The sequence below is a fragment of the Pleurodeles waltl genome, chromosome 8 (assembly GCF_031143425.1).
Source record: "Pleurodeles waltl isolate 20211129_DDA chromosome 8, aPleWal1.hap1.20221129, whole genome shotgun sequence".
Lineage (NCBI taxonomy): Eukaryota > Metazoa > Chordata > Amphibia > Caudata > Salamandridae > Pleurodeles > Pleurodeles waltl.
The window spans coordinates 1305726730-1305749599 of NC_090447.1; the positions used below are offsets into that span (position 1 = coordinate 1305726730).

Here is a 22870-nt window from a genome sequence, read left to right on the forward strand (position 1 = left end):
TACGGGAACACATGTATTTGCTGCCTTCTGATATGTGCAGCTACTACTGCTAGACATTTTGTAAAAACTCTTGGCGCAGTTGTTATTCCGAATGGCAACACTTTGAATTGGTAATGTATCCCTTGGAATACAAACCTTAGGTACTTTCTGTGTGAAGGATGTATTGGTATATGGAAATATGCATCCTTTAGATCCAGTGTTGTCATGTAGTCTTGCTGTTTGAGCAGTGGGATTACTTCTTGTAATGTAACCATGTGAAAGTGGTCTGATTTGATGTATGTATTTAATATTCTGAGATCTAGTACAGGTCTTAGAGTTTTGTCTTTTTTGGGTATTAGAAAGTACAGTGAGTAAACTCCTGTGTTTAGTTCTTGTTTTGGTACTAATTCTATTGCCTCTTTTTGGAGCAATGCTTGAACTTCTAATCCTAGAAGATTTATATGTTGTTTCGACATACTGTGTGTTTTCGGTGGGACTGTTGGAGGGAATTCTCGAAATTCTATGCAATAACCATACTGGATAATTGCTAGTCCCCAAGTATCTGTTGTTATCTCCTCCCAATGTTTGTAAAATTGGCTTAATCTTCCCCCCACAGGTGTTATGTGATGGGGATGGGTGACTTGTGAGTCACTGCTTATTTTGAGGACTTTTGGGGCTTTGGAATTTTCCTCTACCTCTTTGTAATTGTCCCCCTCTATATTGCCCCCGAAAACATCCCGCTGATATTGGCTTTGGTAAATGGGCCTTGTTTGTGATGTTGTGGTTTCTGTAGGTTGTCCTCGAAACCCTCCCCTAAAAGGTGTTTTGCGAAAGGTGCCTCTGCTCTGCGGGGAGTAGAGTGCGCCCATGGCTTTTGCCGTATCAGTGTCCTTCTTGAGTTTCTCAATAGCAGTGTCGACTTCCGGCCCAAACAACTGCTGTTCATTAAATGGCATATTTAGCACGGCTTGTTGAATTTCCGGCTTGAAACCTGACGTGCGGAGCCATGCGTGCCTTCTTATTGTTATTGCAGTATTTACTGTCCTTGCAGCCGTATCTGATGCATCCATTGAAGACCGTATCTGATTATTAGAGATACTTTGTCCTTCTTCCACCACTTGTTGTGCTCTTTTTTGGAACTCCTTGGGTAAGTGTTCTATCAAATGTTGCATCTCATCCCAGTGAGCTCTGTCATATCTTGCCAAAAGCGCTTGTGAATTGGCAATGCGCCATTGGTTTGCTGCTTGTGCTGCAACCATTTTGCCCGCAGCATCAAATTTGCGACTCTCTTTGTCTGGAGGTGGTGCATCTCCCGAGGTATGAGAGTTTGCTCTCTTACGAGCTGCCCCGACACCTACTGAGTCTGGAGTTAACTGCGTTGTAATATAAACAGGATCTGTTGGCGGTGGCTTGTACTTTTTCTCCACTCTTGGAGTTATGGCTCGGCCTTTAACAGGATCCTGAAAGATTTGTTTTGAATGTTTTAGCATTCCTGGGAGCATAGGTAGTCTTTGGTACTGGCTATGAGTGGAGGTTAGCGTGTTAAACAAGAAGTCATCCTCAATTGGTTCTGAATGCAAGGTGACGTTATGGAAAGCAGCTGCCCTTGCGATCACCTGTGTGTAAGATGTACTGTCCTCAGGAGGGGACGGCCTGGTAGGGTACGAGTCTGGGCTGTTGTCCGATACTGGAGCATCGTAAAGTTCCCATGCATCGGGATCATCTTGACTCATGGCAGTATGAATCGGGGAGTGCATCAGTGGAGGAGTTGCTACTGGTGATGTGTGCACTGATGGTGGTGGAGAAGGTGGTGGAGTTGTTTTCTTTGCCACCTTTGCCTGTGGCTCCTTGTCCTTTTCGTGAAAGGCAAGTTTTCTTTTTATTTTAATTGGAGGAAGAGTGGTTATCTTCCCTGTGTCTTGATGAATGTGGAGCCTCCTTTGAGTATAGTCTGGCTCTACAGCTTGAAGTTCCTCTCCAAATCTATGTTTTTTCATTTGGGAGGCCAATCCTTGTTCCTCTGTATAGGAACCTGTTTTCGGCTCCGAGGCTGGATGTTTCGGAACCGAAACTTTTTCGGAGGTCTTTTTAGGCTCCGAAGAAACCTTTGTAATTTTCGGCATTGGTGGTGTCTCGATGCCGAATTTGTTCGGTGCCGCTGTGACGGTGCCGAAATTTCTCAGAGCCGATGTCTCGGGTCCGAGATTGCTGTGTGGTGGTATCTCGACCGGAGTCGGATGACTTCGACACCAGCGTGCCCTTTTTCGGTGCCTTGGCTCGGTCACCGCTTGTTTGGGTTAAGCCATGGCCTGTTGGCGGTGGCGTTCCCTGGGCTTTTGTTGGCTTCTCGTGAGTCTTATGTTTCGACGTCTTACTCACGGTTTTCGGCGTTTCTTCGGCCTCGAGCTCTTCCGAGTCCGACTCTTGGATAGAGAAAGCTTCCTCTTCTTCCTCGAAACGCTCTTGTTCTGTCGGCGTCGACGCCATCTGCAGTCTTCTGGCTCTTCGGTCTCTTAACGTCTTTCTGGACCGAAACGCTCGACAGGCCTCACAAGTATCTTCCTTGTGCTCTGGGGACAAGCACAAGTTACAGACCAGATGCTGATCCGTATACGGATACTTGTTATGGCATTTTGGACAGAAGCGGAATGGGGTCCGTTCCTTCAGCCTTGAATTCACACGTGGCCGGGCTGACAGGCCCCGACGGGGGATCGAAAAAACCCCGAAGGGCCACCGGAACTCTTCTAAATTCGGTGTCGATCTGTTGTAACTAACCCGATACCGAACGCAAACAATACCAACGTTTTTTCTGAGATTCTAACTAACTTTCCGACCCGAAAACAACGGGCGAAAAGGAACACGTCCGAACCCGATGGCGGAAAAAAAACAATCTAAGATGGAGTCGACGCCCATGCGCAATGGAGTCGAAATGGGAGGAGTCCCTCGGTCTCGTGACTCGAAAAGAGAAGAAGAACAACTTGTAAAACTCCGAGCCCAACACCAGATGGCGGGATGTGCACAGCATGTGTATCTGCAGCTACACATGCCATCGAACTGAAAGATTTCAAAGCTAGGTGGTCTGCTCTGAGTTTCCGCATGTTTATGTGGTACTTTTGTTCTCTGTCTAGCCACACGCCCCGAATCCGAAGGGAACTCATGTGAGCTCCACATCTTTGGAGGGAGGGAGGGGGTCTGTAAATCATGTCTGTGAGGTTGGTTTGTCATGAAATAATACTCCCACTTTGAGACTGTTCCTCTGAGACCACGATGGGAGAAACTGGCGTACAGCTTGTGATAACCTGAGTTGGTCCTCCCAGCGGTTGGAAGGTTGATTCCATGGGTACTCCAAACACTGCTGTATGGATCTCATGTGCAGTCTCACATTTGGCACTATGATGGTGCAAGAGGGCATGGGGCCGAGGAGGGGCACTACCTGTCTTGCAGAAGGTGGATGAGAACTCTGAAGTGTGCAACATTTCAGAGTCAAGGATGAAAGTCTCTCCTGCGAAGGATATACTCTTGTGGACTGTGTATCCAGCAGGGCCCCTAAGTCAACTGGATCGACTGTTGATTTTTGAAAACTGATCTGGAGACCCAGGCTTGAGAGAGTCTTTACACAAAAGCAAAAATGCTCATTTTTGGGGGGATTGAGAGGAGCTTTTTAAATAGCCAGTCTTCGAGGTAAGTATAAAACAAAGATCTTTGGTTTCCTTAAGAATGCTGAAACTGCAGCCATGCACTCTGAGAATGCTCGTGGGACTGATTTGAAGCCGAAAGGGAGTACTTTGTACTGGTTGTGCTGAGATCCACATCTAGAACTGTAGGAATTTGCACTCCTTCGTGGCGATACGAATATGGAAGTATGCATCCCGAAGGTCGATTGCACATATCCAATCCCCTTGCTGCAACTGTGGATAGATCTGAATTCTTCTCTGCGAATGTACTTGTTGAGTACTCGGAGGTCTAGGATGGGTCTGAATTCTTGCGTTGGTCCTTTCTTGATCCCCTTTAATGACAAGGGGTATATCTTTTATGGCCTCTTTTTGCAGCAAGGTATTGACTTCCGACTGCAAGAGGTCGAGCTGGCACCGGGATGTTTTTGCCAGGGGGACAGTCAGAGGACGGTACTTAAAGAGTATCGAATAGCTGTTCTACACATATTCAAGATCCATCTGTCGTTTATGATGGATTTCCACTTTTCTCTGTGATTAGCAAATACTTCCGAAGCCCCCGCATCTGAGTGGGGAACAGCGAAGGGGAAAGTAACATCGTAATGTTTTGCGGCAGGTTTTCATGGGGCTGCAGGCTGCTGTGTGCCTCTTCTTGTGGACGATCTTCAAATCATGCTTCCTGCTGGTGCTGCTGCCAGTGAGTCCATAAACTGCCTCGCTGCCCTCACTGGAGTTTCTCTGCAGTGGTGGATATATGCACAAATGTTGTCTCTCCCAACTTATCTTGGGGCGCACATGACCTCTCTTCTGGTCTGTGGTGCTGGCCAACATTATTCATGCCAGTCCGCTCTTCTTCCCTTGGGCTCACCCTCTGGTCTGCCACTTCTCATAGTGGGCTGCTTGACCCTGGTCCACTTTTCTACTCCTGCGCACTGGCTCCCCTGTCGACATTTGGAAGCCCCAAGAAGAGGGCTCACCATTGTTGTATCTTCACACAGTTTAGTTAAGATGGTGGATGCCAGCACAGGGCAGAGGCACCTCCAGAAACAAACTCTGCTGCTGTGATGAACTGGCACATTTCACTCCTTGCATAGCCTTTATGTGAGCCTGCTTCGTCAGGTAAGGCATTCAGGTGAACCAAGGGTGCTTTCAAACTAGGGCAGTGAATACCAGCGAACACCACGGATTACAGCCAACCTGTAACAAGCCTCAGTGGCATTCTTTGTGCACTATATCAGTGGTTCCCAACCTGTGGTCCGGGGTCCCCTGGGGGTCCGCGAAGCCTTCTCAGGGGGTCTGCGAGAGCTTAGAAAATTAAAAAATAATAACAAATATTGACAAATTAGGTCCTCAGCTTCCAGTAATGACTCAGGCGGGGGTCCCCGGATTCCAATGATGATTCAGTGGGGGTCCCTGGGTTCCATTAATGTTAAAGTGAGGGTCCACAGAAATCAAAAGGTTGGGAACCACTGCACTACATAATGAAATGAAAATCAATGGGTACTTTACATTTATAAGCCTCCCACTGTATCAAAATGTAAGGATAAAAGCAAATCCGAAAATTACATGACAGGATGTTACACATTAGAGTTTGTTAGTCTATTACAGTCATCCTGCAAAAGTAGTATAAATTAGAAAGTACGTCACTAAAGATATGTAACTTGGGTCTAATGGATGCTTTTCCTCACCAGTGCAGCACCGACTGCAATGCCAAAAGGGAGGTCAGAGTGATAGTAATAGACAACAAAAATCTTCAAACTAGAAACAGCTGCAAAAAGACAAATCTACATCAGATACAGCTGCAAAACTACAAATCTACATTTTGTCTCCTTCACAGCATGCAAACTTATTTCAATTATTTCGATTTTTTTTTGCAAACCCATGTAAGTGCTGTGCAGTGCTAATGAAAGTGTATCTAAATGCCAATATATAATCCAACCATATTGTTAGAAAAACAATGTTAGAGATAGAGCTGCAGGTCTGCAGGCACAGCTTTTGTAAACACGTGTGCCTGGTCCTGACACCGCTTCTCAACATCTGCGGAATCAAGGGTATAGAGGGAATGACTGTGCAGTAGAAAATTCCATGTAAGATCAAATACTTCCACCAAGGTTTCCCCTGCAACAGAAACCGGAAGGCAAAGAACTGCAGACAATGCACATTTCCACAAATGCAAGATCTACTGTGGGAGTCATAATGGCAGTAAGGGAGTACCCTAGATGGCAAAGGTGTTCTATCTCCTTTGGGTGGAGACTCCACTCGCAGTCAAGAAGATGACACTGACTCAGGCTGTTGGCTTCCAAGTTCAAACAGCCTGCCCGATTGATGGTAACCAGCTGGATTTGTGCAACTGAGCCAAGGCCTCCAGCCTCAGTAGTTATCAGCACAGAATTCTACAGCATTAACCCCTACTGCTTGTTCGCATTCTGCATGCCAACGGTATTGTCAGTCAGGACCAGCCTAGACCTGGACCAACTATGAAGGGAGGGCAGGAAGGCCTGCAGGAGAATCGCCTTCAGTTTGAGCCAAGCTGAAATGTAATCCAGATGCCTCCTCATGGAGACCAGATGCCTTGATCTCCAACTCTTTCCATGTGCAATCTATCCTAAAATGGAGGCACCTGCCACCACTGTGGTCACTGTTGGTGGTGGGCAAAAGTACTTCCCACAGATCAGGTTCTCCTCTACAGACCACACTGGAAATGTATCAGTGTCCAGGGTGTATCTCGATGAGGTCCCTCAGAGTGCCACGTTTTAGCAACCATTACAGACTGAGGCAGCACTGGAGAGCCCTCACGTGCCATGGCGTGTGAGTGACCAACAGTGTGGAGGACTGCAGCAAACCCAGCAGGCGGAGAACCTTCAGAGCTGGAGTCTAAGCCCCCTCCTGAACTATTGGAATAAAACCCAGAATGTCCTGAATCCTTTGAAGAGGCTCAGAGAGATTCTGTGTCCAATACCACACATGTGAACAGAAAGCATTGAGAGCCCTCAAGAGGTGACTTGGGTAGGTTGACTGCAAAACGCAAGAACAGCAGCAAGGAAGTTGCTGGGTTCAGGTGATCTGACACTAGCTGCGACGAGCTTCCCTTGAGGAGCCAATTGTCCAGGTAGGAGAATAGTGAGATTCCTGAGCTGCACAGATGTTCCACACCCACCGGCATTACCCTGGTGAAAAATCTTGGTGCTGATGTTAATTTAAACGGGGAAAACTGCTAATTGGTTGTGCATGGAACTTAGGATAAAATGTAGGTATATCCTGTGAAACTGCAGCTTTGGCACTTGCAGTACATGCTATGCAAATCAAAGAACACCATTTGGACTTCTAGTTCCACAATAACAACAACACAGAGCAAGGGACAATACCTTCAACCTCTCCTTGCACAGAAAGGAGGTGAAGACCGTGAGGTCCTGGATCACATGCAGACCTCCATCCTTCTAAGGCTCAAAAAGTGCTGGTTGCATCATATCAGCTGAATCGCCTTCTCTGCGACCAGTTCCACCATCTCTTTCTGCAGTAGGGCCACCACCTCCTACTGGAGAATGCAGATATGCTTGCTTGACTGGGAGGAAAGAATTGGGTGAATGGTGGGAGAGAATTGTTTAAATGGAAGGGCACAGCCCCTTTATTAATTTGTAGGGCCAGGTAGTTCATTGTTATACCCTAGCCGGTCTACAGGATAGTGAGATAACCTTTCACTTGCAGGCCACGCAAGATTCTTCACAGGAAACTAAAACAACTTCCCATGTAGTGCTGCCTACCATTGGATATGGCACAGCCTTTGGTTTAACTGCTGGACTGGTTCAGAGGGCTGGCAAAAGGACATGCCTTTCGAGTAAACTCAAAACTGAAGTACTGCCTGTGAAATTCATAGGAAGGAGATGCCAACTCCAAGGAATGACCTTTAGCCCAACCCACTTTGAACCTGTCGGGGCAGGGTCTGCGCTCCATGACCAAAAAGGCGAGACCCATCAAGAGACATGTCCAAACTTGCCTGGATGTCTGCAGAAAAGTTAATCAAACAAAGCCAGGCCTTTTTTTCTGATTACTACAGAGGGTCCCAAGGCCTTGGCAAACAAACCAACAGTGCTCAGACCCATTCAGAGGATCTGTTTTGCAGCTTCATACCCACCTTGGACTACACCTCTGTTAAGTTGTCTCATGGAGCACCATGAGGCTCCGCATTGCCATCAGCGCCATCTCCCACAGTACATAGGTGTTCCTAGGCCATACACAGGTATCGTTCATGGATCTGAGCCCCAGACTCTCTTAGGAAATCCCCCTCCCTCCCCACTGTCTCCAGTTTCTTAAACTTCCGGTTAGAAGATGTGGTGGGGAAAGACCTGGGTTCTGTTACGTACAGAATGATGCAAGGCTTTCTGACAACGGGTCCATAGGTGCAGAACAATAGCAGCTCAGTGCTGGATATAATGTAGGTTTTTCCCAGACTGCTTTGATTGGCTCAAACAGTGCCTTGTTAAATGGAAGCATGTGCTTTGAGGGCACAGAGGCAGGCTGAAGGATCTCTGTCAGGAGATTTGCGTTTCTTGTCCTCTATTGGTAGAGATGATTGCAGCACACCTCCACTTTAAAAAAACCTGCTATAGACAGTACCTCTGCAGAGGACGGTCTATGGCATTCTTGCTCCACTTCAAGGAAGGTATTGAGGCCAATTGCATTTTAAAGGGCCACATTGTCAGCTGCACCTGTGTTGATGGAAAGAGGCAAAATGGCTCCCTCACCGCAGTTAACTAAATGGGATCACAGTCAGTTCTGAAAACCCCACCCATCTCATGGCAAAGAACCAAATAGTGGAAACAGAGCCTAATAAATGTGTCTGCACATGTCATGCAGAAAGAGCTTTTACAAAAACAATGTACAGCATTACAGCCTTATGGAGAGTCTCTGCACAAGTTTCACACCAGCTAAACGTGCAACAAACAATATATAAACACTAGCAAAATAAAATCATAACTCCAGTTAGATAAGATGGGATCCAGCAGGGCTTGGATAGCCTAAGGTTAAGTTTTTATTTATTTTTTTACAGGTTTTGATGATGTATAGCTGCCTGGCAGCTTCAGTGCGCTTAAAAGAAAACAAACCTACCATCTGGAAGTATGCTTGGTTGCCAACTTCTTGTGATTTTATTTAATTCTTGACCAAACGTATGGTACTGAAGATCAATAAATATATTATCCTTTCTTCCACTGGCATGTAAAAACTAGAAGGAAAACATAGCTTTAAGTTAGGTTAACCTGTTCAGTTTAATTTGAGGATTCAATCTTAGGACTGTGGATGAACAAAAGTTAGTTTGCTGTTATCTACCAAATATTTGTTGCATATGTTACTACAATCTGAACAATAAATTACAAATGAATAATAAGGTACTAAATGTTAAACATAGATTTCTATGTCTTTCAGCGTATACAAATTGTCATTTGTTAAGGTGCTGCCTCAATATCAAGAGGCAGTGTGTGAAGCAGAAGATGTGCACACCTTGGCAAGAAACTTTTGAAGAACCAGTCACCATCACGATATGCTCAGCGGTCAATTCTAACCCTGTAAGTGCGGTCCCAGATTGCCCGTAAAGGGCATAGAATAAAATACATTTTAAAAACCGTCAGGGACAGCGAGGGAGGGCTAAAAATAAATACAAAAATTAATAAAAATCAATACCTCAAGTGTGAAGGTCAGAGACCTTCACACTGAGCGTTGGAAGTTCGAGTCCAGGTTATCCCTGGTCATTTCCTTCCTTTATTATTATTATTTTTTAAATTCAAATGTTTAAGGCCCATATGGAAAGGTGATCTTACTCTTTTTAAATAACAAACATTTTTCTTTTCAAATTGTGCTGAAATATCTCATTCCAGGAATATCATACTTCAAAGCCTGAAAAGCTCTCTCACACTCCCTCACTCTCTATCAATCTCTTTTTCCCACTCAGACACTAACGCACCTATTCACGGACCCACTCAGACCCTCGTGCACCCAACTCACAGCACCAGTCAGACCCTCACAGACCCACTCAGACTCTTAGACACCCACTCACAGACCAACTGAGAGCCTCACGCACCCACTCACAGACCAACTGAGAGCCTCACACACCCACTCACAGACCTGCGCAGGGACAGACCCACGAAAACACTGATATACGCACTCTCAAACCCAGACAAACACTCTCACAGCTACTCACCCCCCAAATACACTCTCTCACACCTATTCTCACACCATGAGAGGCCACCGCCAACTCTTGCCGAGCACAGCCAAAGGACCATGCACTGCTTGGGTTGGGTGGTTAGGGGGGTTGCCCGCAGGCTCTTGCTGCAGGCCAGGTCTTGTGGGCAAACTCTGCTGCGCTCAGGTAAAGGCCATGCATGGTGCAAGGCTGGGTGCTTATAAGGGGTTGGCCTCAGAGCCTGGCCACAGGCCAGCCTTGTTGCCAACCTGCCGTGCACAGCGGTGGTTGGATTAAATTACAGTAATAAAAATTACTATACGTTAAAAAAACTAAAAATCGCTGAAAAAAAACCAAAGGTTACAGGGACGTTATAGTTAAGAAACTGAATTTAAAAAAATAGACATTTATTTAAATAACCAAAGGTTACAGGGACGTTATAGTTAGCCTCACATTTTATTCATATATATATATATATATATATATATATATATATTCACCTAAAAAAGCAACAGTTATATATATATATTATTACCAAACAGAAAATGCGGCACTCCCTGGAGCTTTAAGTAGCAAGTTCCATTTATTCACAGAGCAGCATATCAAACGCCACAACGCGTTTCAACATTCCGTGTTTCTCAAGTGTTTTCAGTTTGTAGGCACACATTGTTCTAATTAACATGTCTTTTATCCTTTCAGAGGCATTCTGGGAATTATAGTGTGTATATATATATATATATATATATATATATATATATATATATATATATATATATATAACGCTACATACCCAGTAGACATCTGCTCGTGGCACGTAGTGCTATAGATTCACATGCTCTGCAAAAGTCTGCCATCTAGTGTTGGGCTCAGAGTGTTACAAGTTGTTTTTCTTCTAAGAATGTTTTTGAGTCACGAGATCGAGTGACTCCTCTCAGCGATAGTGCGCATGGAAATCGAGTCCTTTGTTAGATTGTTTTCCCGCAGGAGGGTGAAGTAAAGAGTGTACAAGTAGATATATAGTAACTAAATGAGATGTCCATGCAATGTATATACATATTTACAATATACAGTATTACAACGGCCACAGGTTTCCAGGGAGGAGGAAGGGTGCATGAGAATCTACATCACTACATGCCACGAACAGATGTCTACTGGGTAAGTAACATTTTCCGTTCGATGGCATGTGTAGCTGAAGATACACATGCTTTGCATAGATTGAAAAGCAGCCCCCTCCTAAAAAGAAGCAGTGGTTAGACTGTAGAAGTTGTAGTAGTTTGAAAAAGTGTTTTAAGCACTGCCTGTCCAACACTTGCTTTTGGTCGAGATAATACATCCACAGAGTAATGTTTAGTAAATGTGTGTGGTGTAGACCATGTGGCTGCTTTACATATGTCTACCATTGGTATACTGCCTAACAATGCCATTGAAGTCCCTTTCTTCCAAGTGGAGTGAGCTTTAGGAGTTACCGGTAACTGTCTTTTAGCTTTAAGATAGTAAGTTTGTATAAATTTGACTATCCATTGTGCTAATCCATTTTTAGGGTTGAGCGCAAAGCACTAGGTTTCTGGTGTAATCTCTCTATGGGTTTTTAACCACGCCCATCAGTTTGGTTGGTTCGTGGGCTTGCCTTTTAAAATTTGCTTCATTTCATTAGTGAAAGGCATGCATACATCATGCCTTTTCCGGTGTTTAGCCCTCCTCGAGCGCACCGGCCAACTATTGAAAACATACGAGGCTTCATGTTTTCCGGACTACTTTTTCTCTTATTTCGCAGGCACCAAGATCTTGCAGTGCAGTAGTCGAGCGCTTTGCATGACATCGACCCTGTTACATGGCTAATTGCACTTTTGCCGATACATTTCACTGCAAGCAAACTTCTTTCCTTTTGTGTGTCTCCTTCATGCTTCATAGGGCCATTGGCTCACTTATGTGAAACTGTTTTACTTTTCAGTTTATGTGGCAGGAAAAGTCTGGTTAGGAGTTTAAAACGCGAATAGCTGTAACTTGAGCAAAGGCAAGACCCATTTCCTTTCAAATGCTTGTTTGAAATGGAATTACCTTTGTGAGGTTGTTGAAAAGCTACAAAGAGTTGTTTGGTTTTCTGAAATCTTTAGTTCTGTCTATATAGTACATGAGAGCTCTTTTAACATCAAGGGTGTGAAGAGCTCTTTCAGCAATTGAGTCTGGCTGTGGAAAGAAGACTGGCAATTCCACTGATTGATTGATTGATATGAAAAGGTGAAACAACTTTTGCTAGGAATTTTGGGTTTATCCTAAGAACTATTTTATGTTTGTGAATTTGAAAGAAAGGTTCCTCTAGAGTGAACGCTTGAATTTCACTAACTTTCCTTAAAGAAGTGATTGCTATCAAAAAAGCAACCTTCCATGATAAAAACTGAAGAGGGCAAGAATACATGGGTTCGAAAGGTGGCCCCATAAGTCTGGTGAGTACAATATTAAAATTCTACACAGGGGCTGGTGGAGCTCTAGGTGGAATATTTCTTTTAAGACCCTCCCTAAAAGCCATTACAAGAGGAATCCTAAAGAGGGAAGTATGTTGTCTGTTTTGGAGGTAAGCAGCTATTGCTGCTAAATGGATTCTAATAGCGGAATATGCAAGATTTGTTTTTTTGTAAAGGTAACAAATAGTATACAATATCTTGTACTAATGCTTGAAGTGGCTCAATGTTTTTAGGCTGACTTTAGTAAACAAAACATTTCCATTTTGCTGCATAACATTGTCTGGTTGTGGGTTTGCGTGCTTCTTTTATAATATCCATTCATTCTGATGGAAGTTGTAAGTAGCAAAACTCTATGACTTCAGGAGCCAAATCACCAGGTTGAGTATACTGGGAATTGGATGTGTGATTTGACCTCTCCTTTGAGTCAACAGGTTTGGTTTGCTTGGTAGTTTTTTATGCGGTACTACAGACAGATCTAATAGTGTTGTGTACCAATGTTGACGTGCCCATGTGGGAGCTATGAGTATCATGGTGAGTGAGGATTGTTTCATCTTTTTGATTAGAAATGGAATTAGTAGGAGAGGTGAAAAAGCATAACCAAATATCCCTGACCAATCAATCAATAGAGCATTGACCTTGGATTGAGGGTGTGGGTACCTGCATGTGAAGCTCTGGCATTTTGCGTTTTCTTTTGTAGCGAAACGGTCTATTTCTGGTGTTCTCCACAATTGGAAGTATTGTTGAATCACCTGTGGGTGAATCTACCATTTGTGTATTTGTTGTTGCGTCCTGCTTAAGAGATCCGCTAGTTGACTGTGTATTCCTTGGATGTACTCTGCTATTAACTGAATGTGACTGTGGATTGCCCATTCCCAATTGTCTGTGCTAGAAGGGACAACTGTGATGAATGTGTCCCTCCCTGTTTTTGCAGATAATACATTGTGGTCATATTTTCTGTCCTTTTTAATACCTATTTTGTGTGTAATTTGTGTTTGGAAAGCTTTGAGTGCTAGGAACACTTCTAGCAATTCCAAGTGGTTTATGTGATAAGTCCCATTTCCTCTGTATAGTGAGGTTGTTGAGATGAGCTCCACAACCTATCATTAATGCATCTGTTGTGATTATGGTCTAAGGCACAGGGTCCTGAAAGGGCCGCCCTTTTATAGGTTGGTGGAATTCCACCATTGCAGGGAGCAGTGAGTTTGGCAGTCCAACAACACTAGATCCTGAAACTGACAGTGTGCCTGAGACCATTGTTGAGAGAGACATTGTTGTAGTGGTCTCATGTGGAGCCTGGCATTGGGTACTATTGCTAGTCATGAAGCCATCATACCTAACAGCTTCTTCACAAACTTCAATGTATAATTGAGGTTGTATTGTAGTTGCAATATATGAGTGTGAAATGCTTGAATTTGGACTGGGTTTGGGGATGCCAATGCTGATTGAGTGTTTAGAATTGCCCCTAAATACAGTTGTATCTGTGATGGTTGCAGGTGAGATTTTTGGTAATTGATTGTGAATCCTAGATTGTGGAGGATGACTATGCTATTCTGAGTATGTTAGCGACAAATTTGAAGCGTGCTGGCTTTTATAAGCCAGTCGTTGAGATATGGGAAGATATGTATGTTTTGTTTCCTGAGGAATGCTGCAGCTACCACTAAACATTTGGTGTACACCTTTGGTGCTGTTGTTACCCAAAATGGCAACACTTTGAACTGGTAGTGCTTTCCTGCTACAACAAATCTTAGATACTTTCGATGTGCTGGATGTATGGGGATGTGGAAATAATCATCCTTGAGGTCTTATGCTGTCATGTAATCTTGTTTTTGTAGTAGGGGAACGATGTCCTGTAGAGTTACCATATGGAAGTGTTCCGACAGTATGTATAGATTTGGGGGCCTGAGATCCAAGATTGGTCTGAGAGTACCATCTTTCTTTGGTATGAGGAAGTATAGTGAGTGTACTCCGGATCCTAGTTGGGGTATAGGTACTGTTTCTATGGCTCCTTTGAGCAATAGCGACTGTACTTCCTGTTTCAATAGAATGAGATGCTCTTGAGTAAGTTTGTGTGAACGAGGAGGAATGTCTAGTAGGATATAAGTCTGGATCATTTTGCAGACTGGGATCATGGTCAAATGGTCAAATGTATCCCATGGATCTTTATCCTGCTGGTCATCACTAAAATCACCCCAGTGTGGTGATAATGAAGATGTGTGTGGTGACAACTGTGCTTCATATGTGGGTGACGGTAGTGGTGATGTGAATGGAAAAACAAGAGAATGTGGTGGTGAAGGCTGTTTGTGTTTTGTAACCTCTTCCCCTGTTTACCCTTGGAGACCTTTTTTAATAGAGGCACATGCTTTAAAGTGTCTTTAAAAGTCAATTTCCTTTTAAACGACATTGGAGGGGAGGCAATTATGCTTCCTGTGTTCTCTTGAATGCATATATTTTGCTGTTTAGTGTCCATCACCTCTAAAATAGGTTGCATGTCCAAGGTTTCATGGGTAGAAGTGGTTTGCTTGCTATCTGTGTCTTTTGACTCTGAAGGTTTGTGTTTTGTTCGAACTGAAAGCATCAGCTCCGAAGGTGGTGTAGATTTTTTTGGCTCTGAAGGTGTGCCTGCTGATTTTTGGCTCGATTCTGAGACTGTTGTTGGAATCTGTTTGGTTGATGATGAATGCATTTTAGTCTTTAATCTTGGTACCGAACCCAAAGGTTGGTCATCCGTACTTGCTTTTTGGATCCAACCATGGCTAGTAAGTGGAGGAGGGGCAGTTATACTCAAGTACTGCGCGGGAGGTACGCAGTGGCTATCATCATCCGAGTGCTGATCGGAGTCGGAGTCTTGGATGGAAAATGTTGCCTCTTGTTGAACTTCTTCCTGTGCGTGCTCTTCACCGAAGATATCAGGTGTCTCTTCTGTGGGTTTTGACGCCATTTTAAGACGACAAGATCTACTGTCCCAGAGAGCCTTTTTAGATTGAAATGATCTGCAGGCGTCACTGGTTTCTTCTCGATGATCTGGAGATAAGCAGAGATTGCACACAGAATGTTGATTGGTGTATGGGAATTTAGCGTAACACCAAGGACAAAATTGAAACGGAGTTAGTTCCATCAGCCAGACATTGAAGTAGGCCCCAAGAGGGAAACGCCCTTTTAAGGGCAGGATTTCGACCCAGACGGTCTAAATCAGATCAGTAAAGATGGAAACGCGATCAAAACAATCCTAACGCTACTACAGAAAAGGTAGAATAAGTTCAGAAGTACTGAACCGATATCCACCGGAGTGAGAGGAAACATGTCCGAACCCAAAGGCGGAAAGAAAACAATCTAATAAAAGACTTGATGCCCATGGGCACTATTACTGGGAGGAGGAGTCACTTGATCGCGTGACATAAAAACATACTTTGAAGAAAAACTACTTTTAACACTCCGAGCCCAAAACTAGATGGCAGACTTATGCAAAGCATGTGTATCTACAGCTACACATGATATATATTATATATAGATATATATATATATATATACACACACACACAAACCAGCTGGTCTTAGTAGCAACGCTCTCTTGCTGCAGGTGCAGGCAAAGGATTAAGACCAAAACCCTTTAAATTATAAATCCAAGGAAAAAGCACTGCACTCCTGGGAGCCTCATAAAGTTTATTTATTTCTGAAGACAGACCACATTATGCCCCACAACGCATTTCAACATATCGTCTTTCTCAAGTGGTTTAGTCCGTTGTTTTCTTACATTCCTGCCACCATGTATTTTTATAGTGAATTCTGGGATAGGTAGTCACACGTGATTATTTACATGAGAATGGTTGTAACATGATTAATTGTAGAACGTACGCACGTCTCCTTCATTATTAGTGAGAGCAGTCCATTATTTTACTGCTATTTGATTTTTCATAATGCATAATACTGATCAGTTTGTGCACCTCCATTTCCACCATTCTCAGACCATTCCCTGCATACACTTTCATCTGTCTGCACTCCATATATGTAACACGCAGCTCGAAGGCCCCAAGTCACTGAAACATCCTCCAGCAACAGGGCCGCATCGGCATCCACATTTAGTAAGACAGATGCTCACAGTTATTCATTGCTGAGACTGTCCAAAAAGTATTTGGAGTTCCACTAGGCATTGTCAGTAGTTCATTTCAATTCCATAATCTTCAAGTGCAAAACGCACATGCTGGAGATCAATATCTCCTCACCCTCTCCAAACTGTTCTCAGGCTAACTCCTACTGTTGATGCCGGGCGCAGTCGCTTTTAAATTAAATATATATATATATATATATATATAAAATGTCACTTACCCAGTGTACATCTGATCGTGGCATGAGACGCTGCAGATTCACATGCTGTGCATCATACTGTCATCTAGTGTTGGGCTCGGAGTGTTACAAGTTGTTTTTCTTTTAAGAAGTCTTTTCGAGTCATGGGACCGAGTGACTCTTACCCTTCGGCTCCATTGTGCATGGGCGTTGACTCCATCTTAGATTGTTTTCCCCGCAGAGGGTGAGGTAGGAGTTGTGAGTATACTAGAGGTGCCCATGCAATGGAGTAGTAATGTATGTATCTAATGTCTATTAAAATAATATTTATTTACATATTTAGAATTGTAATGCAACTAAAAACGGCTACAGGGGAGGTGGGAGGGCGCATGTGAATCTGCAGCGTCTCATGCCACGAACAAATGTACACTGTGTAAGTGACATTTTCCATTCGGTGGCATGTGTAGCTGCAGATACACATGCTGTGCTTAGACTACTAAGCAGTTATCTCCCCAAAAAGCAGTGGTTTAGCCTGTAGGAGTTGAAGTTGTCTGAAATAATGTTCTTAATACAGCCTGTCCTACTGTGGCCTGTTGTGTTTCTAACGTCTACACAGAAATGCTTAGTAAATGTATGTGGCGTAGACCAGGTGGCTGCTTACAAATTTCTGTCATTGGTATATTCCCAAGAAAATTGTGGAGCCTTTCTTTCTAGTGGAATGTGCTCTTGGTGTAATAGGTAATTCTCTTTTTGCTTTAATGTAGCAAGTTTGAATACATTTAACAATCCATCTGGCAATGACTTGTTTGGATATAGGGTTACCTGCATGAGGTTTTTGGAAAGCTACAAACAATTGTTTTGTTTTATGAAATTGTTTCGTTCTGTCAATGTAATACATTAGTGCTCTTTTTATGTCTAATGTATGCAAGGCCCTTTCAGCTATTGAGTCTGGATGTGGAAAGAAGACTGGGAGTTCCACAGTTTGGTTTAGATGGAATGGTGATATGACCTTTGGTAAGAATTTTTGAGTTGTACGGAGAACCACTTTATGTTTATGTATTTGTATAAAGGGTTCTTGAATAGTAAATGCTTGTATTTCACTCACTCTTCTAAGTGATGTGATAGCTATTAGAAAGGCTGCTTTCCAAGTCGGATATTGAATTTGACAAGAATGCATGGGTTCAAATGGTGGGCCCATGAGTCGAGTTAATACAATATTAAGGTTCCACAAAGGTACTGGTGGTGTCCTTGGGGGTATGATTCTTTTTAGTCCCTCCATAAATGCTTTAATGACTGGTATTCTAAAAAGTGATGTTGTATGTGTAATCTGCAGATAGGCAGATATTGCAGTGAGATGGATCTTAATGGAAGAGAATGCTAGATTAGACTTTTGTAAGTGTAATAAATAGCTTACAATGTCTTTTGTGGAGGCATGTAGTGGTTGAATTTGATTAGTGTGGCAGTAGCAAATTAATCTCTTCCATTTGTTTGCGTAACAATGTCTTGTTGTAGGTTTTCTGGATTGTTTAATGACCTCCATACACTCTTGTGTAAGATTTAAATGTCTGAATTCTAAGACTTCAGGAGCCAGATTGCTAGATTGAGCGATGCTGGATTCGGGTGTCTGATCTGTTGTTTGTGTTGTGTTAACAGATCTGGTCTGTTTGGTAGTTTGATATGGGGTGCTACTGATAAGTCCAACAGTGTTGTGTACCACGGTTCGCGAGCCCAGGTTGGTGCTATGAGTATTAGTTTGAGTTTGTTTTGACCTAGTTTGTTGACCAGATAAGGAATGAGTGGGAGAGGGGGGAAAGCGTAAGCAAATATCTCTGACCAACTGATCCATAGTGCATTGCCCTTGGACTGAGGGAGAGGGTACCTGGACGCAAAGTTTTGAAATTTTGCATTTTCTTTTGTTACGAATAGGTCTATGTTTGTTTTTCCCCAGCGGTGGAAGTGACCCTGTAGGATCTGGGGATGTATTTCCCATTCATGAGTTTGCTGGTGATCTCGACTGAGATTGTCGGCTAACTGATTCTGAATGCCTGGTATGTATTGTGCTATTAGGCGAATGTTGTTGTGAATTGCCCAATGCCAAATCTTTTGTGCTAAGAGACACAGTTGTGACGAGTGTGTACCCCCTTGTTTGTTGAGATAGTACATTGTTGTCATGTTGTCTGTCTTGACAAGAATGTGTTTGTGGGATACTAGTGGTTGAAACGCTTTTAATGCTAGAAAAACCGCTAGCAGTTCCAAGGGATTTATGTGAAGTTGTTTTTGTTGATTGTCCCATTGACCCTGTATGCTGTGATTGTTGAGGTGTGCTCCCCACCCCACTATGGAAGCATCTGTTGTGATAACAGCTTGAGGCACTGGGTCTTGGAATGGCCGCCCTTTGTTTAAATTTATAGGGTTCCACCACTGAAGCGAGGAGTGTGCTTGGCGGTCTATCAACACTAGATCTTGAAGTTGACCCTGTGCTTGTGTCCATTGTTTTGCTAGGCTCTGTTGTAAGGGCCGCATGTGTAATCTTGCATTTGGGACAATGGCTATGCATGAGGACATCATGCCTAGTAGTTTCATTACAAACCTTACCGTGTAGTGTTGGTTCAGTTGTATGCTTGATCTTACATTTTGGAACGATTGTACTCTTTGTGGACTTGGAGTGGCAATTGCCCTTTGTGTGTTGAGTGTTGCTCCCAAGTATTGTTGTATTTGGGATGGTTGCAGATGTGATTTCTGGTAATTTATAGAGAACCCCAGTTTGTGTAGAGTTTCTATGATGTATTGCGTGTGAAGAAGACACTGCTGTTGCGTGTTGGTTTTTATTAGCCATTCGTCTAAATATGGGAATATGTGCATGTGCTGTCTCCTTATGTGAGCGGCAACTACTGCTAGGCATTTTGTAAGTACCCTTGGGGCTGTTGTTATTCCGAACTGTAGCACTTTGAATTGATAGTGTATGCTGTGCATTACAAACCTTAAGTATTTTCTGTGAGAAGGATGGATGGGTATGTGGAAATATGCATCCTTGAGATCCAATGTTGTCATGCATTCCTCTTTTTTTAATAAGGGAACTACGTCTTGAAGCGTTACCATGTGGAAGTGGTCTGATTTGATGAAGAGATTCAGTGTTCTGAGATCTAATATAGGTCTTAACGTTTTGTCCTTTTTTGGAATCAGGAAATATAGTGAGTAGACGCCTGTTCCTTTTTGAGGATTGGGTACGAGCTCTATTGCTTGTTTTAGTAGTAGTGCTTGGACCTCTATTTGTAATAGAGGTAAGTGTTGTTGGGACAGCCTGCGCGTTTTGGGTGGCACATCTGGCGGGAATCTCGTGAATTCTATGCAATAACCATGTTGGATAATTGATAGTACCCATGCGTCTGTGGTAATATGTGTCCAGTTTTGGTAGTATGTGGTTAGCCTCCCCCCAACTGGTGACAAGTGTTGGGGTGTTGTGACATTGAAGTCACTGCTTGGTCTGGCTTGGTTTGGTTGTTTGGAATTTTCCCCTTCCTCTTGGGAATTGTCCTCTATAGGAACCTCATAACCCTCCCCTTTGGTATTGTGCCCGATAGGTGGGTCTGGTTTGAGAGGTGGAAGGCTCAGATGTTTGTTGCCGAAAACCTCCTCTGAACTGTGGTTTTCTAAAGGTGCCTCTGACTTGTGGGGAATATAGCGCCCATGGCTTTGGCCGTGTCCGTGTCTTTTTTCATTTTTTCCATTGGCTGTATCGACTTCCGGCCCAAACAACTGTTGTTGATTAAAAGGCATATTTAACACCGCTTGTTGACTCTCTGGCTTGAATCCAGAACATCTCAGCCATGCATGTCTGCGAATGGTCACAGCTGTGTTGACAGTCCGTGCTGCCATGTCTGCCGAGTCTATTGCGGACCTTATCTGGGTATTAGATATGGCCTGTCCCTCTTTCACTACTTGCTGGGCACGTTTTTGGTGTTCTTTGGTTAAGTGCTGTATGATGTCTTGCATCTCGTCCCAGTGTGCCCTGTCGTAGCATGCAAGTAGGGTTTGTGAATTTGCTATTCGCCATTGATTGGCTGCTTGTGCTGCCACTCGCTTGCCCGCAGCGTCAAATTTTCTACTTTCTTTGTCAGGTGGAGGAGCGTCTCCTGACGATTGAGAGATTGCTCTTTTCCTTGCTGCCCCTACAACCACTGAGTCCAGTGTGAGTTGCTGTGTTATGAACACAGGATCTGTTGTGGGAGGTTTGTACTTTTTCTCAACTCTAGGAGTGATAGCTCTTCCCTTTACAGGCTCCTGGAAGACCTGTTGCGCGTGCATGAGCATGCCCGAGAGCATCGGCAGACTCTGATAGGAAGCGTGGGTGGATGCCAGAGTGTTAAAAAGGAAGTCATCCTCCACTGGCTATGTGTGCATTGTTACGTTGTGGAACGTTGCTGCCCTGGATAGTACCTGCATATATGCAGTACTGTCTTCTGGTGGTGAAGGCTTTGTTGGATAATATTCTGGACTGTTATCCGATACTGGCGCATCATATAAGTCCCATGCATCTGCGTCATCCTGTGTCATCCCAGTATGAGTGGGTGACTGCATTATAGGCGTTCCCACTGGTGACAATTGTGGTGAGTGAGGTGGGGACGGTTGTGGTGAGAACATCGGTTGTGGAGATTTGTCTCTAACCACCTTTGCCTTAGGTTGCATTTCTGTCTCCTGAAATGCAGGTTTCCTTTTTGATTTGAGTGGAGGTAAAGTTTGTATCTTGCCAGTCTCTTTTTGAATGTGTAGCCTCCGTTGTGTATGGTCAGGTTCTTCCATACCTAACTCTTGCTCAAATCGATGTCTTTCCTTGAGTTGGTTGGAAAGTCGTTGCTCTTCTGTAAAAGAGCTTCTTTTCGGCTCCGAGGCCGCTTTTTTCGGTACCGAGGTTTCTGTTGTTACAGTCCTTTTCGGTTCCGTGGAGATTTTCCGTGGTTTGGTCGATTCAAACTCTCGGTGTTAAGATCGTTCGGTGCCGGATTCTCGACCAGAGTCAGAAGTCTTTGGCAATTCTTTGGCCTTTTTCGGTGCCGATGTTGGGTCACATTCCTTTCGGTGGAAGCAGTTATCTCCCCAAAAGCGGTGGTTTAGCCTGTAGGAGTTGAAGTTGTTTGAAATAATGGTCATAATACAGCCTGTCCTACTGTGGCTTGTTGTGTTGTTAACACATCTACACAGTAATGTTTTGTGAATGTATGAGGCGTAGACCATGTGGCTGCCTAACAGATTTCTGTCATAGGTATATTTCCTAGAAAGGCCATTGTGGCACCTTTCTTCCTAGTGGAGTGTGCCTTTGGTGTAATAGGTAGATGTCTTTTTGCTTTAATATAGCAGGTCTGAATACATTTCACTATCCATCTAGCAATGCCTTGTTTGGATATTGGATTTCCTGCATGAGGTTTTTGGAAGGATACTTAGTGTGGCATTTGGGGCAGAAGTGGAATGGGGTCCGTTCCATGAGCTTTGAGGATGCACTCGGTCGGGCCGACCAGGCCCCGCCGAGGAGTGGAAGCCCCAAAGGGCTGCCGGAGCTCTTCTTTTCTTCGGTGTCTATGTGCTAGCACTAACCCGGTACCGAGCGCAAACAATACCATCAAATTTTCCGATTAATATCTATCTTTTCCGAACCGAAACACGGAGCGAAGAGGAACACGTCCAAACCCAATGGCGGAAAAAAAACAATCTAAGATGGAGTCGACGCCCATGCGCAATGGAGCCGAAAGGGAGGAGTCCCTCTGTCTCGTGACTCGAAAAGACTTCTTCAAAGAAAAACAACTTGTAACACTCCGAGCCCAACACTAGATGGCAGGATAGTGCACAGCATGTGTATCTGCAGCTACACATGCCATCGAACATATATTTATATATGGAAAATGTCACTTACCCAGTGTACATCTGTTCATGGCAGGTAGTGCTGCAGAAACACATGCTATGCATAGACTACAAAGCAGTTAGTCCTCCCAAAAAATAGCGGCGGCTATCCTGTAGGGAGTTGAAGTTGTTTGAAACTTGAGAGCTTGGCCTATAGTGGCCTGTTGCTGTGAGAAAACATCAACACAACAGTGTTTAGTAAAGGTATGAGGAGTAGACCATGTGGCAGCTTTGCATATATCAGCCACTGGTATGTTTCCTAAAAATACCACTGACGCACCTTTCTTTCTTGTAGAATGTGCTCTAGGAGTGATTTAAAGTTGTCTTTTTGCCTTGATGAAGCATGTTTGTATGAATCTAACAATCCATTTTGCTAAGCCTTGTTTAGATATAGGATTGTCTTTATGTGG

The 22870-nt window shown here is 43.7% G+C and overlaps 1 protein-coding gene across 3 annotated transcripts in view; it reads right to left on the reverse strand.

The window, feature by feature from the left end:
* The window catches only part of ZMYM2 (zinc finger MYM-type containing 2), an 851515-nt gene that overhangs the window by 111076 nt on the left and 717569 nt on the right, over window positions 1–22870 (reverse strand). For all 3 annotated transcript variants that reach the window (XM_069202286.1, XM_069202285.1, XM_069202287.1), the window contains exon 20: window positions 8757–8871. In XM_069202286.1, coding sequence (XP_069058387.1) covers window positions 8757–8871 — 115 coding nt within the window. The remainder of the gene's footprint in view (window positions 1–8756; window positions 8872–22870) is intronic.